At 53.2% G+C, this 15,493-nt stretch overlaps 1 protein-coding gene across 13 annotated transcripts in view; it reads left to right on the top strand.

Moving 5' to 3' along the window:
• TAPT1 (transmembrane anterior posterior transformation 1) overlaps positions 1–3,587 on the top strand; it is a 57,256-nt gene extending 53,669 nt beyond the window's left edge. For all 13 annotated transcript variants that reach the window (XM_036247533.1, XM_036247580.1, XM_036247552.1 and 10 more), the window contains 2 exons: positions 162–322; positions 1,579–3,587. In XM_036247533.1, the coding sequence (XP_036103426.1) occupies positions 162–322; positions 1,579–1,796 (379 nt within the window). In that variant the 3' untranslated portion in view covers positions 1,797–3,587. The remainder of the gene's footprint in view (positions 1–161; positions 323–1,578) is intronic.
• Positions 3,588–15,493: the final 11,906 nt, after the last annotated feature.

Raw genomic sequence — 15,493 nt, 5'->3', positions numbered from 1 at the left:
AGTCTCAGGAAACCCGGGTTTTGCTTTAGGATCTCAGTGTGGGAATTTCTCAGACTCAGGCCCTCTGACTCCTGGGTTCTCTGTTCACCATGGTAGTGGGTGGCATTTGCAGTGATTGAGATGAATTCCAACAGTGGTCGTTTGTCTCTTTCTGGATTTAGGTTGATATCTCTGAAAGTACTGAATAGCATTGTGCTGTTGGGAAAATCATGCCAATATGTGAAGGAAGCCAAAATGGAAGAGAAGTTGTTTAACCCTCCACCCACCAGCACTCCCAGCAAACCGCCCAGTAAATCACAGAGCAAATGCAAACCCTCCCAAGGTAAGCCGGGTTCTTGTCATCACTGCTCTGCATCATCTTCAGGAGAGCTGTTTGCCTGCACTCTCCCGGGTAAAAGAAATCACTACTCTGTCAACGTTGAGCAGAGCTTTCGAGGTTTAAGTTCACTTTGCTTAGCTGTTACTGTTAATGTTTCTGTTTAGACCTCATCACAGACACACCTCATGCGGGCTCTGAGTTTGTACGTTCATTGGTGGTTCAGTAGGTGATGGGCGAGCACCTGTTACTCGGGGTCCACGGTGGGAGGAGAAGCAGAGCTCACCCAGAGTGCCAGGCAGAGGGGAGAAGGCAAGCGCACTGCCAGGCGGTAGCAGGTCGGTGCTGCAGAGAAAGCGGAGCAGGCTTGGGGCACGTGGACACTGCCCAGCCCGGGGAGACTCCGCTTCTGTCGGGCAGAGGCCTTGGCATGTGGAGGGACATCAAAGGCCAGGGTGGCCGGGCTGGACTGATGCTGGGGAGGGGACAGGAAGGGGTTCTTTCCTGGAGGTGGTGAGGCCCAAACTAAATCTTGATGGGTGAGAAGAAGAAAAAGGCCGGGTGAAGCCAGGTAGAGGGAGATGAGACGTGAGCTGGCCAGAGGCCATGGCGAGTGCATCGCAGGCAGCTAGTATGGAGTGGGGTGAAAAGTGGTAGCATCACTTGAAGTAACTTTTTTTTTATAAAAAGCATGTAAGTACTGTTAGTCATGGGATTGCATTTGCTTCAACTAACTTGATGATTCATGGTGGGGCGTAAGTGCCCTGTTACGCTAGGCTCCTTCAGCTCATTAGAAATGAGCGTTAGTCTTGCCTTAAGGAGCCTCCCAACCAATGAGGGGATGAGCCCTCAGGCACAGATCGCAGGTCAGGGCTGCCGGGTCCAGGGCTGTGTGCAAGGAGCCACTCCGGTGAGTTGTCTGTGTAGCCGTCGGGGTCAGGAGAGCAGAGGCCAGAGAGCATTCAGGCAGAGAGCATTGCGAGTCAGGCAGCTCAGGCCCATTAAAGGACACACGGTGGGACCGACTCTCAAGACAGCTTGGTGTTCATCGTGTTTTAAAAGAAGCAAAAGATGGCAGCCCCTCTATAAAATTCTGGGTTAGCAAATAGCATGGCCTTTGAGTTGCACTAAAAATGATGGCTGCTTTCACAACGTGCTGTTTGGTTATCCTTTATGCTTTTTCAGTACCACTGTTGGTAAGCTCATCTTTATTGTAGTGTGGAGAAAGTCCTATTCTAAGTAAAGGATCTGTTTTCCCACAGAAGAAAACCTGTCTGCCGCAGTCACCAGCCAGCCTAGCCATCAAAAGGAAAACGTCACACCATTACTTGTGACAAGCAATTCCGATCAGTTTCTGACAACTCCAGATGGTGATGAGAAGGACATGCCCCAGGAGAACTCAGAACTGAAGCACAGGTCCTCGAAGAAAGACTTGTTGGACATAGACAGGTTCACAATTTGTGGAAACCGGATCGACTGAGTCCTGCAGCCCCGCGTGCTGGACGCGAGCCCTGGGCAGCCACGTTCTGCCCCCAGGGCGGACAGATGCGAAATGCGGCACTTAAATATTTATTTAAAAACTTAAATTATTAACGGAAAGCAAATTGTAATCTCTTTCTTCCAGTAACGTGGTCTGGTCACGATCAGGTCACGGGACAGCAGTGACCCCCAGCCCTGACTTCAGGTAGTTCCTCCTGCTCCGGGAGGCCGCAGCTGCTTCCTGCCCGACGGCAACAACCTCAGAACCACCTCCGCTCTGTCCGTCCGTGCTTCCAGGCGGCGGGTTGGCCTCGGGTCTGCAGTGCAAGGGCGTGTGCCCGGGAAGCTGGGGTCTCCACCGTGACTTACCTGCCGTGTCTCCCACTAGGTCCACAGACCGTTTCCACGCTCTGCTCCTTCTGCCAAAGCATTTAAAAATAGTAATTGAATTCAAGTCAAGATCATTCTCACCACAGAATCATCCTTGAAGATGTATCTGAATTAATCAGAATAAAAGGCTACCTTAAATAAGACATGATGAATAGTAGCATTTTATAGGAAACAGAAGCCCTAAGCCAGTTCATCTATTTAAAAAATACTCACTAATGAAGGTTATGCATTCCTGAGAAAATGTTTTATAAGTTTTCAGTTTATTCTTTAAAGCAGAATGTGAGCCATGTATTGTTTAATTGCAGTGGATGAGACAAATTACCTTACAAAAAGGAACTTTTCATACCGAAAAAGAGCAGTGGTCATTTTAATGTATAGTCGACTGGTTTTGCTTTAAAACTAATTGCTTCATCAGTGGTTACAGTTAAAAGGCTTTGGTGTTGAATAGGCTGAAGAATTGTACAAAACTTGGTGTCGACCATAACTGAGTTTTTAAGTGACAGTTTTGAAGTAAGTAGGGTGAGCAGCTCCGTCTTGCCTGGGCTGTGAAGTGCACCGGTCTGTTTGGGTGTGAGGGTGTGCCCGCGCCCCCTGTGTTCGGCGGGGTGTCTGCGAGGAGCTGTGACTGTCCCCGCCTTCGCTGGGGAGGGGCACGTCAGCCGGGCGTGTGGGTGGCGGTCGGGCGCTGGCAGGTGTTTCTGTCCAGGTGCTTTTTGGTTTTGTGTGAGGTCAGGATTCCGTTTCTGCCCACGTAGTAGTCTGCGGCTGCGCCACAGGACAGGCTGTTTCCAGCACGTGACCTCGAGAGGCCTTCCTGCGTCGTCATAAAAATGTTTCAGCCTCCAGTTTCGCAGTGCCCAGGCGTCACTAACGGTTCTCCCCTGGGACGCTCCCGTGGGAAGCGGGGCGCTACTACGTTTCCGCCACGTACTGTGCGGAGGTAAAGTTCAGGGGTGTGCCTGTTTCCTGGGTGAAACAGAGCTAGCTGGGATGCGTGGCCTTTCGCTGGACACGCAGACGTGAATGTGTGTACGCTAACTGAAGAGATCTGAAGATTAACGTGCACGGAGCTAAGAGGAAACTGGACCGAAGCTTGTGGGAGACCATCGTCGTTCTGTGTGTGTTTTCATGAAGCCCCATTGTAGAATTTTGTTTTTCAGCTTCTCCACCAAAAGGAACAGTGTCCATGGTGACTAGGAGTAGTTTTGGGGAAACTTTGCCAAACACAGCCCCATTCAGAGCAAGAATGTGCTGCGGGCATATCTTCAGTCCAACCTGAGTCACCGTTGCCAGCTGTTGATTCGCAGGGTTTCATCCCTCTGCAGACCGTGCCGGGAGTTCGAACCATGTTCATTTCTTCTGTCCAGATGGCAGTCAGTCCTAATTTTATAAGTGCATCATGTGTGAAACTCAATAAATTCAATTTTGTAATCTTTTTAAAAAAGGTCAATGAATTTATTTTGATGTTTGCTGTTATATTTGGTGGGGTGAATGTTCCATTCTGTAAGAATTTATTTCTAATTTACAAGTGACAGGACTATCTAATTTGAATTATTCTTTTGGTCTTAATGGTGACAAACTGATTCTTTCGTAAAAAAAAAAAAAAAGGGCTGGGCCATTTACTGTCTGTCAGCAGATGAAGATACCTGCATTTTACAGATGTTTTGAATGTCACACAATATGCTTTTCACATCTGGGAGTCGAGTTCAACACAGTCCTTTGGTTTTAGAAATAATCTCAGGCACATCGTGGTCAGACTCTTCCAGGCTGTCCTTTGGAGTTGGGGTGTAAACACGAAGGGTCATTCAGGAGCTGGTCACTGTTTTCTCGGGACTTTGTATTGGCTGACACGGAGACTTCGTGCTCTACACGTGTCCACGGAAGAACTCGAAATACCCAGATCCTCAGACATCTGCCTTCTCGGAGACTCGGAGAGAGGGCTCACATTCACGCAATAATTAAATCGCTACATTTTGATATGTCTCAGCTTTATTTACACTTGAACAGTGTCAGGAACTATTTTGCATGCTGGGGTGGGCAGTGGACAAAGTCACGCTGTCCTTGGGGAGACCCATAGCAAACATCAGCGAGCTCATGTGCTGGAGATACAGCTAATGACCGAGTGATCTCGGCTTATTTCAGTCCTGAAATAAATCTAGTTCTTTACTATTTTTATGTAAATCTGATTTGTTTTTCCTATTGAATTTGCTTATTTGAAATAAGATAATTTTATCGTGGTTTCAAGTGCTTCTATAAAGTACAAAGAAATAAGAAAATGCTCTTTTCTAGAGACGCTAGTTGTCCATACAAACATAAGAGCTGTAGCTGGCCCCAGGCTGTCTAGCCGAGGACGACGTTCTGTCTTGCTGTTCCATGTGGCCAGGTGACTGGTCCTCACCAAGGGATGGACCTTGGAGAGGTGCACGCCGTTATGGGTCCCCTTCACTTTCTCTCCCCCCGAGCTGGAACCCAGAGAAGAAGGGCCTTTGCCCAGCCATGCAGGCAAGAAACTGGCTCCCCAAAGGCCTCTGTAGAGCCTTCCACATTCAGCTTTGCCTGCGACGAGAGAGCAGTTAAGGCCTTTGTTTCTAAGCCACTGAATGTGCAGGGTCTACTGCAGCCCCATCCACGCACCAGGGAATCTGAAAGGGCCGGTTTAGAGACCTTGACAGAAAATGAGCACAGTGTTAGACCTGACTCTAAAACACGTGCTCCTGAAGATACGCCTGGATTCACTTTTACTATTGGTTGTTTTCAGGGGAAAAGATAAAGATTACTGTCCCACTTCCTCAGCGACCAGCCTCCCAGCACCCAGGGCCACCTCGAACTGAACATTAAGCTTGCTTCTAAGTGCCAAATCCTATTTGATCGTAAGTCTACCAGGTAGCTGTGCCTTGCCCCTCATCTCTCAGGACAGGCCTGTGCACAGTAGCAGAGCAGGTGTGTGTAGCCTACCAGCACACAAGTGGAAGGAAAAGGAGTTAACCTGTCCAAAGAGCAGCAACAATGTCATCTGGGGCCAGTTTGAGACAATGGTGCCCTGCAGGTGACGCTGACAGTGCCCCTGCGTCCTGGCTCTGCGGAGTCCGCGCCTGAGACGGGGAGGATGGCCCATGTGTCTGCCCTGGTGAAGGAGGGATGTGGACCGAGAGGGGAAGTTGAGGAAATCGGCGCTTGAAGGGCGTCACCCGGAGAGTTTGTGAAGGTTCCGCAGTGCTGGCCAGCTCGGCTTGGCTGTTCTGGATTTCAGTAAGAAGAGAGTCAGCACATGGCCAGTCAGGGGAGGCACGACGGCCTGGCGGAGTCGAGTCGTATCTGAAGCCGACATCGAAAGGAACGGAAAAGAAGGGTAGGCATCTGCACAGTGTAGTTTGCTTCTCACTCAGAACTTTCTTCTGGGAAGGTGAGGAAGCTAAGGAGGCTCTTGAAAGTACATTTGGTGCCTTTTTTTTTTTAAATCTTCACCCGAGGATATTTTTCCATGGGGGGGGGGGGGACATTCATGTGATAAGAGACACATCAATTGGTTGCCTCCTACATGACCCAACCAGGGATGGGGATCGAACCTGCAGCTGAGATACGGTGCCCTTGGCCGGGAATCAAACCCACGACTCTGGTCCAAAGGTCAACGCTCTAACTGCTGAGCCCAACTGGCCAGGGCAACTTGGCACCTTTTTAAGGTAATAGTTGAAGAATTACAGAATCCATAAACTTTTTTTTTTTTTTTGGTACGTGCCCCTAGCAGGAACTGAACCCAGGACTCTCTGGTCCACAGGCCGGTGCTCCAACCGCTGAGCCAAACCGGCCAGGGCCAGAATGCATAAACTCTTTTTTTTTTTTTTTTTTTTTAATCCTCACCCAAGGACATTTTTCCATTTTTTGTACAGATAGAGTGGGAGGGAGAGAGAGGAAGGGAGAGAGAGAAACATCGACGTGAAGGGACACATCGAGTGGCTGCCACCCGCACGACCAACCAGGGCCGGGGACAAACTGCAACCGAAGTACGTGCCCTTAGCGGGAACCGAACCCGGGTCTCTCTGGACCGCAGGCTGACGCTCTAACCGCTGAGCCAAACCGGCCAGGGCAGAATGAATAAACTCTTGAAGAGGGTGAATCACCTGCAAAATGGGTTGATATTTTTGAAACTGCAGTTATTTTCAGTAGCCATATCCTCATTTCATTTTAGATATGTACATAAAAATAAATACTGGGGAAAGTCAGAAATAGCTATAAAGTCAGGGTAAACAAGACAAGTGAAATATGACAAAAATGCATCAATAACTTCTTGGGCTTCATTTCTCAAATAGTAATTTGCAGTCGCTGTGCAAACCACTGAAATGAGTAAGCTATGTTCTCAAGGCGGGCTGATGAACGAAATAGACCCAGAGACATAGAAAGGAGTACAGTTCAGAGTGACAAACCTCAGAGTAGGGGGCAGGGGTGAGAGATGAGATGAACCCAAGAACTTATATGCACGTATGCATAACCAATGGACATAGACAACAACGCTAGGGGAGGAAGGGGGTCGGGGGGGGGGGGGAGGAGAAACCTCTGTAACAAAAATAATAAAAATTAGAGAAAAGAAAAAAATGAATAAGCTATATTCTCTGCTCACAAAGTATGTCTGTAGTCTGCTGGGGGAACTGACCTCAAACCAGGCGATTACAGCCCATGGGATAAGCTCTACCATAAACGTAGGTCCTGGTTGTGGAGGAGCATCTAATTCGCACCGATTCCACCACGTTCGCCACTGGCGTCTGGTACCTTTCCTGGCACGTGGAGGCAGCCAGTATCTATTGGATGAATGAACATTGTGGAGGATGTGCACTTGGGCTGCCTTCAAAAAAAGGAATAAGAGCCCTGGCCGGGTTGGCTCGGCAGTTAGAGCATCGGCCTGCAAACCAGAGAGTCTCGGATTCAGTTCTGGTCAAGGGCACGCACCTCTGTTGCAGTTCATCCCCAGCCCTGGTGGGGGTCGTGTGGGAGGCAACCAGTCGATGCGTCTCTCTCACTTTGCTGTTTCTCTCTCTCCCTCTCTCCCTCCCTCCCTCCCTCCCTCCCACTCTGATGATAAATGGGAAAAAAAAGAAAACTAGGAAGTAAATGGATGAGAAGGGAAAGGAAGGGCAAGCCAGACATGAACGAGGGAGGAAGAGCCCGGTTCGGCTGCAGCACAGGGCTTCTCCGCTCAATGTACGTGTCCAAGTGCCTAGTTAGTGCCAAGCAACCATCATGCAGAGACACGAGAAGGAACAGCTTTATTCCGGGGAAACTGGAGGAGAAGGCAGGGGCTAGATCCTGGCGAGCTTGTCGTCCTTACCAGGAACCCTGGGCTCAAACGAGGCGTGCAGGCCGGGCCAGCAGTGTTGGAGCCTGCACTTGCTCTGTGTGGTACAGCAAACCTCCGTCTGCTCATCTGTGAATGGGATGTAATAACCACTTCTCAGGGGTGGGGGAGGGGCGGGTAAGAATGCCCCTGAAGCCAGTTTATGAATTGCTCAAGCACTAGTGTTGACTGAAAGGTCGGAGCCGGCGGGAGATCACGTCCACAACACGAGGTCAATGTACAGTGAAATGGCTTTATTGCCTGCGCCTGGGTGCAGGCGGGCTGAGCCGAGAAGAATTCAGCCTCGAATCAGGGTTGGGGTGTCAGTTATATACCCTGCTTTTACCTTCCGGCAGTTCCTGCTGATGTACTTTGGCCCACTGTCCACTTTGCAGTAGGACTGGTCTGGTGTCTCCTCCAGCATCTGCTGGGTTATCCGTTGCCTTGCAGATGATCCAGATAATCCTTATCCGTACTCAACAAAAGGCTGAGCAAATGTCATGCAAGCAACACAATTTCCACCTTTTGCAAACTTTTACCTTTACCCTTTAAAACATTACTAACCCTTTCGTTGACCTACATCGCCTGGTGCCTCAGAGCCTAGACCAGTGGTCCTCAACGTGTGGTCTCTGGGCCAGCAGCATCCTGCCACCCGGGAACCTGTTAGAGACGCAGAGTCTTGGCCCCCGCCCAGACCTGCTGAGTCAGAAACGCTGGGAGTGGGGCCTGACCGCTGTCTTCCCAGCCCTCCAGCGGATTCCCACACATGTTCGAGTTTGAGCACCGCTGGCCCAGCACCATCACTAGGATCTGGACCTGAGAATTATGTGGCCAAAATCATCTCCTGCTCTCCCAAGGTGAACATCGGAGAGACAAAAGTGGAATTTGGGGCCAACATTCCTTGGCATGTACATTTACTTTAAACGCTGCGTTTGACTGATGTCATTTGCTCAAAGCCAGGCAGCTGGATAGAGCAGAACAGGGTTCAGCACCAGGCTCCCAGGGGTCCTGCAGCCGTGGAACCTTCCAGCCCAGGCACGCCGAGGCACGGAGCGCCGGGGCAGGACACCGCATGATGCTCCAGCACTCTGTCACCAAACGGAGTCGAGGAAGTGGGACAGGGCCACAGTCCACTAAGTGGGCGGCAGCACCAGCGCCCTTGGTGAGGGCTCCTTCCCGCTTTGGGGCACGGCGGCTGTTCTCGGAGCTGGGCCCAGCAGACCAGCAGGGCCCTTCCCTTTGGAAGCGTGGATTCCAGGGGAGAACCAGCTAATGGACGTGGGAGCCGCCGAGAACGAGGTAGCATGATGCCTTCTTGAAACGGGATGGTCGGGGAGGCCTCTCGGAGGTGGTGTGAGCTGAGAAGGAGCCTGGTGAGTCACCAGCAAGTTCACAGCTGCCCAGGCGAGAGTGAGCAGGGTGTGTCTGACCAGCAGCAGTTCGAGGTGCTGGGGCATGGGGCGGGGCGGTCTGCAGTGTGAGGGCCGTAAGGCGCGGAGAGCAAAGGTCTGGGGATTCAAGTCCCGGGGCTGGAGCAGTTAGCATATTGCTCGACAGGAGGGACACCGGTGAGGGGCCGCCCAGGCAGCCTGGAGTCACGCCAGGGAGTGCCAGACGCCCCAGGCTGACCTGGCGCTGTCTCTGTCTTCACCGGGGACGGACGAAGCAGTGGCAGGAGCAGCTGCACCTGCACAGGCAGTGCAGACAGAACTGGCCTCAGCCTGGACTGGACCCCTCCGTGCGACACCGCGCAGCAGGACGTCGGTTCTCTCCTTGTCTCACTGGGGATGGATCCTGGTGACAAGCGCCCCCCCCCTCCCCCGCGGCTCTTCTGAAATGATTCCCCGAGGCTGGGGGTCGCTCAGGGCCAGAGTCACTGTGGAAGGCACATTCCGAGAGGGGGAGGGGAAGGAAGGGGCAGGAGAGCGGCCTCGGCCCCCGCGCTCACCCGCCCTGCCCCGATGCCTGCCCGATGCCTGCCAACCCTACAGGTGTTTCAGAATGGGGACCTAGTCTTACGAGTGTGAGTGCGCTTTTAACAGATGTGTTAGATATTTCCCCGTTAGTGACGTGTGTGTTCACACCTTGGATTTTCCTTCTTGGTGTTGACGGCAAGCGGAGGGCTGGGAGGCGGAGCTGAAACCCCGATTGGCCCAGACGCTTGAAGTGTTGGAAGGACAGTTGCAGCCCAGTGTGCCCGCACATACGTGACTGAAGGCGACACCTACCTTTACTGTGATGTCTTCACGTTTTCTGTTTATATTTTAAATGTTATTCATGCCACAGGAAATTGATTTCATAACCTCGCGATGAATTGTGCCCTGTAGTTTAAAAAACGCTGGCTTAAACCAATCAACTACCTGGAACATAAGGGCGCTGAACAAAATCGGGGTCTCGTCAGCAGAGTGAGAGGGCGGTAGGCGTCAGGAACACCCCGGTGGAGCCGCATTGGACCTCAACTCTGAGCGGCCGGTGAAGACGAGGGGTGGGGGGCGGGGGGCAGGAGGAGGGGAGTGCCCGAGGACCTTGACTACCAGGCGGCAGGAGACCCCTTCAGGGAGCGTCTTAGCTCGGCTGCTGTGCCGAATCACCAAGCGCTGGGTGGCTTGAACAAACACTGGTCAGGGTGCTGGCCGATCTGTCTGATGAGGACCCTCTCCCCGGCCGCTGTCTTCTCGTGTCCTCACGTGGCCCGGAGCAGAGAGAGGGAGCAAGCTCTCTCCTGTCTCCTCTTCCAAGGGCTCTGTGATAGTTCCTCTTCTGTGTCAACTCCACTGGGCCATGGGGTGCCCAGGTAGCTGGTGAAACATTTCTGGGTGTGGTTATGAGGGTGTTTCTGGAAGACATTAGCATTTAATTCGGTAGACTAAACAAAGAGATCAAGTCCTCACCCGTGTGGGCCGGCGTCATCCAATCTGTTGAGGGTTCGACTGGAACAAAAGGGTGAAGGAAGGGTGAACCCTCTCCCCTTGAGCTGGGATGTCCATCTTCTCCTGCCCCAGACATCGGAGCTCCCGGTTCCGACCGGGCCTTTGGACTCCAAGTCTTACATGAGCCAACCACCCCTGCTCAGGCCTCTGGACTCAGACTGAATTATACCCCTGCTTTTCTGGGACTCCGGCCGGCAGAGAGGAGATCTGGGGACTTTGTCACTGCAAGGCCCATCCCTGTAACAAGTCTCAGATACTGTGTATCTCCTATTGGCTGTTTCTCTAGAGAACCCTGATAATACAGGCAGGGATCCCATCCAGGGGGTCGTCACCCTCAGACCAAATCGCCTTCCAAAGGCCCCACCTCCTAACCACCCCCTCCCACCTTACTTTGGGGGTTAGGATTTGGGGGAGCAGACACTGTTTCTTGACATAACTGCTGTCTGACCCGTGAGCTGAACCAGGGCCAGAACCAGGGAAGACTGCTCTTGCAAGTCCCCCTTGAAGATTATCTGATCATAAGCCGTGTTTGTTCTGATACAAAGCAGTACCCCTCCCCTGCCTCCCACGAGGTCCTGGTTCCGGAACAGGCCATTGTTCTGACCTGGTCAAACACATCAAGTAATTTCCCGTAACTGGTGGCCTCCACCTACTAGCACTCGGGGACTCTCGCCCCCCCCTTTGCCCCTATTCTCTGGCTCCCGGGAGGTGCAGATAGCCACTCCATCTTGCAGCTGCCCAAGGTGTGCCTTGCAGGTAAGTTTCCCCGAATAAACCCCATCAATTACCAGAACGGGTACCCAGTTCTTTTCTTCTGCCTTTCCCTGCCCTGTTGACAGAGGTAGATTTTCAGTCCAGGGATCTTTCTCGGGTCTGTGTGTACTAGCAGATTTCAACCCGTGAACTTGGGGGGGCGGGGGACCCACACATTGTCCACAGCAGGGAGTTGTCCTCAGGCAGCTGCCCAGGCCCCAGCTGCTCTCTAACGACAGGCCGACCCACCGCAGGGCTGTTCACCAAGCTCGCGCTGCTCCCCAGTTGTGCTCAGGTTGCGGCTGTTTTCTGTGTGCCTTTTCTCCTGCAGGATACGTTTCCGGATGCCTCCTCGAGGACGTAGCCATCACGAGCGCTCCACCAAGGTCCTGTTTAACCTCGTCCTCTGGACAGTTCCCCAAACGGCCTTCAACACCTGTCACAGAGAACGCGAGTCGTGGGGCGTGGACACGCTACAGAGCACCTGAGTACTGGGTGCATCTCTGGGACACGGCACTCGGCATCCTCTTCCCTCATCGCCGGTGCCCCACAAGGCTAAGGACACAGCGTTTGGGCATGAAATGATCCCCATTCTGTCTAGACTGGACACAAAGAAACCACCCCCCCAAAAGGAGGGCTTTGCTCAGATGCCTTTGAGTTCAGAAATAAAGCATCTGTGTTTTCAGCTGTGGTCTCTTCCGTTCCGCCGAAGGAGTGTTTCACCACCTCTTTGACCGTGTCCACGCTGATCGTGCACTGAGAGCCCTGGCTTCTGTTGGGGTGTCAGCTTCCTCGTCTTGAAGGTGGTGGTCCCATTCCCATGGATGCCTTTATGACTGTTAGAGAGATTCTCGAACAGGTTCTGGTGGATGCTGCAGAAGTGTGTGCTCCCTGACGAGGATCTCCACTTGCTACCGCCCATTCAGGCATGCAGAGCCTCAACGAACCAAGTGGGAAGAAGAACCCCCAAGTCGCTGTAGCGTCTGTAAGCAATAGCCTCGGGACTCCTGCGGCATTCACTGGATGATGCTCAACTCTGCATGTGTCTCCACGTGCTGCCTCGCGTCCTTGGAACAGGGTGGTCAATAACAGCCCAGCTGGTGTGGCTCAGTGGTTGAGTGTTGGCCTGCAGACCGGGGAGTCCGGGGTTCGGTTCCCACTAAGGGCATGTACCTCGATTGCGGTTTGTCCCTGGCCCTGGTTGGGGTCGTGTGGGTGGCAAGCAGCTGATGTGTCTGTCTCACATCGATGTTTCTCTCTCTTCCCCCTCTCTCCCTCCCGCTCTATCAGAAAATAAATGCAAAAATGTCCTTGGGTGAGGATAAAAAAATAAAATAAAATTTAAAAAAATTAATGAACAGCTTGGCTGGAGCGGCTCAGTGGTTGTGTGTTGACCCATGCACTAAGAGGTCACTGATTCAATTCCCGGTCAGGACACATGCCCAGGTTGTGGCCCTGATCCCCAGTGGGGGGCATGCAGGAGGCGGCCAATCGTTCTCTCATCAATGTTTCTATCTCTCTCTCTAAAATCAATAAAGGAGACAAAAGAATTAATGAACACAAGACCTGGGGAGGTTGGGTAACCAGCCCTGCACACTGGCTAGCGGTGGAGACAAGTCTCGTGCAAACGCAGGTCTCTGAAACCCGGCTCTGGCTTGTCCTCGTGGTCCTGAGGAGAGCACAGGCCGCCACAGCAAATTAAATTCCTATGATTTCCTAATGAAAGCCACATTAGTGAGGTCTGTCGTTTTAACATACGTGACTGCTCTTGATGGAGTCTCCTCTCCACTTTGCGAGAGTCCTTTCACTTCCCACCATTTAATCAGGTCACACAATAGCCCCCCGGCAAGCGGCTGACCGTGGAGCAGAACCTTCTCTGTGTGTGCGCGACCGCAGTCTCCTCGGGCACAGGCAGCCTCCCCGCCCTGGTGTCATCCCAGCCGGGACCATGTTCCCTCCCTGCTGTTTTGTTCAAATGATAATAAGCTTTTATTATTATTTTGTTTGTTTGATTTTTGTTTTTATTCCTCACCCGAGGATATTTTTCTATTTATCATCAGATAGAGTGAGAGGGAGGGAGGGAGAGAGAGAGAGAAACATCGATGTGATAGAGACATCGACTGGCTGCCTCCCACATGACCTGACCAGGGCCGGGGACAAGCCGCAACCCAGGTACGTGCCCTTAGCGGGAACCGAACCCCGGACTCTCTGGTCGGCAGGCCGACGCTCTAACCGCTGAGCTAAACCTGCCCGGGCAGTAAGCTGTTATTTTGAACTAGCCATTCACAGCTCACCGAGAGCCTGCTCAGAGGGGCCCTGAGAGGCTGTAAGTAATCCTGGTTTGCGGGGGGCTTGTCACCACGTCGGACTCTGCTGACGCACTGAGGTGCCTCGGGTCCTTCATTCTGCACTCGCGGGTCTCGGCTACACACTGTCACTGTCCACTTTCACAGATAAGACTTCGAGGCTTTGGGGGAAGCAGCAAGCTCAGAGGGACAAGGAGTGGCAGAGGCAGGATTCAAACCGGCAGCTAGTGCCCACCACGGGGGGCCCCTGCGCTCCTCTGCAGCCCTGGGCTTGGACCGTGGTCCGTGGTTCGTGGTCCGTGGACGGTGGTCCTGTCCACAGAGCAGACGGGCCCGCAGAGCGGTAGAGGGTCTTAGAATCGCCCTCTCCGGGCCGCTCCACGAGGTGTGGACGTCAGCTGGTCCAGCACCAGGAGCCGAGGGGAGCAGTGCCGGGACCCTCTCCTGCTGATGGTCCGCTTCCTGCCCGGGAGAAGCCTGGGCACTTGCTGCCCCCTGAGTTAATCCTCCCAGCAAGGAGGACAGTCTTAGGTCAGGTTTGTGATTGAGGAGCCTGCGGTGAGGAGGCCCCGTGAACCCGCTAAGAGCACCTGCAGGTGGTGGAGAGCACGGACAGACCGATTGGCTGACACCGAAGACCATGCCCATCGGCGAGGAGAGCAGCGGCATTGTCCCCGTCGGGGCCCAGAGACCGCAGCTGTACTGGCTGGTGCCAATCAGGAAGGAGCCTGCTGCCGGCTGACAGGACGCGCAGAGTGAAACAGGAGGCACAGGCCCCTGGTGAGACCTTGAGCAGGCCCAAGACATGTCACAGGCGGAATGCGCTTTCCCGGGACAGAACCAGATGCGGTGGGTCCAGGGGAAGCAGCGCTCACACTGACCGGGCTGCTTCCCTCTGGAAGAGGAGTGGGAAATCCGGCAGTTCTCTGGGTGGGGGGCCGCACCGACTCGGGACCCCCGCTGGGACCTGGGCGCCCGGCAGAGCTGGACCGTACACAGACGGGCGGGGTTTCTAGTGGGGGGTAGCTTTTAAAGAGGACTTGATACAAAGGAATACTGGAAAAGAGGGGGACTCGGGGAGGAACCCCTTCCTCCAGACACTGTGGGGTTCAGGGAGCCAAGGTCCTCTCTGCTGCCCAGGGCCACCACACCTCCAGTTCCAGCGTGGCATCCACGGCCGTCCAGCCGCTAGGAGGGGCAGAATGAACACCTGCCAGTCCTTGGAAGGGCCAGGCACCACCCTCTGACTGCCAGGAGTGGGGGGGAAGAGTGGGGGATGGAGAGACCCCGGAGCCCCCTCTCAGCCCTGCATGACAGCTGAGCCCTGTGGCTGAAGGAGGGCTGGTGGGAGGGGGAAGCTGGCTTTCCCCCATTTTCCCTTCCCGCTCATCATGGGGAAGGGGGTAGACCCCAAAAGACCCAGTTATGAGAAGCCCAGATGCTGGCTACATTATTGAGACTCCTAGAGGTTCTAAACGCCTCTGCAGAGCCCTGGCTCCCCAGGTTCTTTAGGGGGTACTGCAGGAGTGGGGAGGGTGGAGGCACAGCAGGGTTCAGTGGCAGATTCTCTCCCCACGTTCATCAGCCTGACCTGTGTCAGTTCTCCGGGGACTGCTCCTGGGGTCCCCGATCCTGGACACCCTGTTATCCCCCCACACCCAGCCATTCACCGCACCTGGCACAGCAAACACCGGAGTCTGTTCTGACCAGCAGGTGCCTCGGCCTTGGATTGTGAAATATTTTACGTCACCCTCGAAAACTGTATCTGATAAAAAGTTACTACTACTTAACACCGTTGGAAACTATTCTACTGCAGAAGCCGCCTCTCTCTGTGACCCAGGGTCCTAACTGGGACCACAGTCAATTTTAACTCACAAGTGTTTTCACTGGGGACCATCAAAGGGCGTTTTAAAAATCAGAAAATGTTGCATCAAAATATAATTTCTGAGTTTTCACTTGCTCCAGTCCCATCTCCCACTCTCCGGCCCAGCAG

Source organism: Molossus molossus, unplaced genomic scaffold (genome assembly GCF_014108415.1).
Source record: "Molossus molossus isolate mMolMol1 unplaced genomic scaffold, mMolMol1.p scaffold_m16_p_1, whole genome shotgun sequence".
Lineage (NCBI taxonomy): Eukaryota > Metazoa > Chordata > Mammalia > Chiroptera > Molossidae > Molossus > Molossus molossus.
This window is presented reverse-complemented; position numbering and strand designations above follow the sequence as displayed.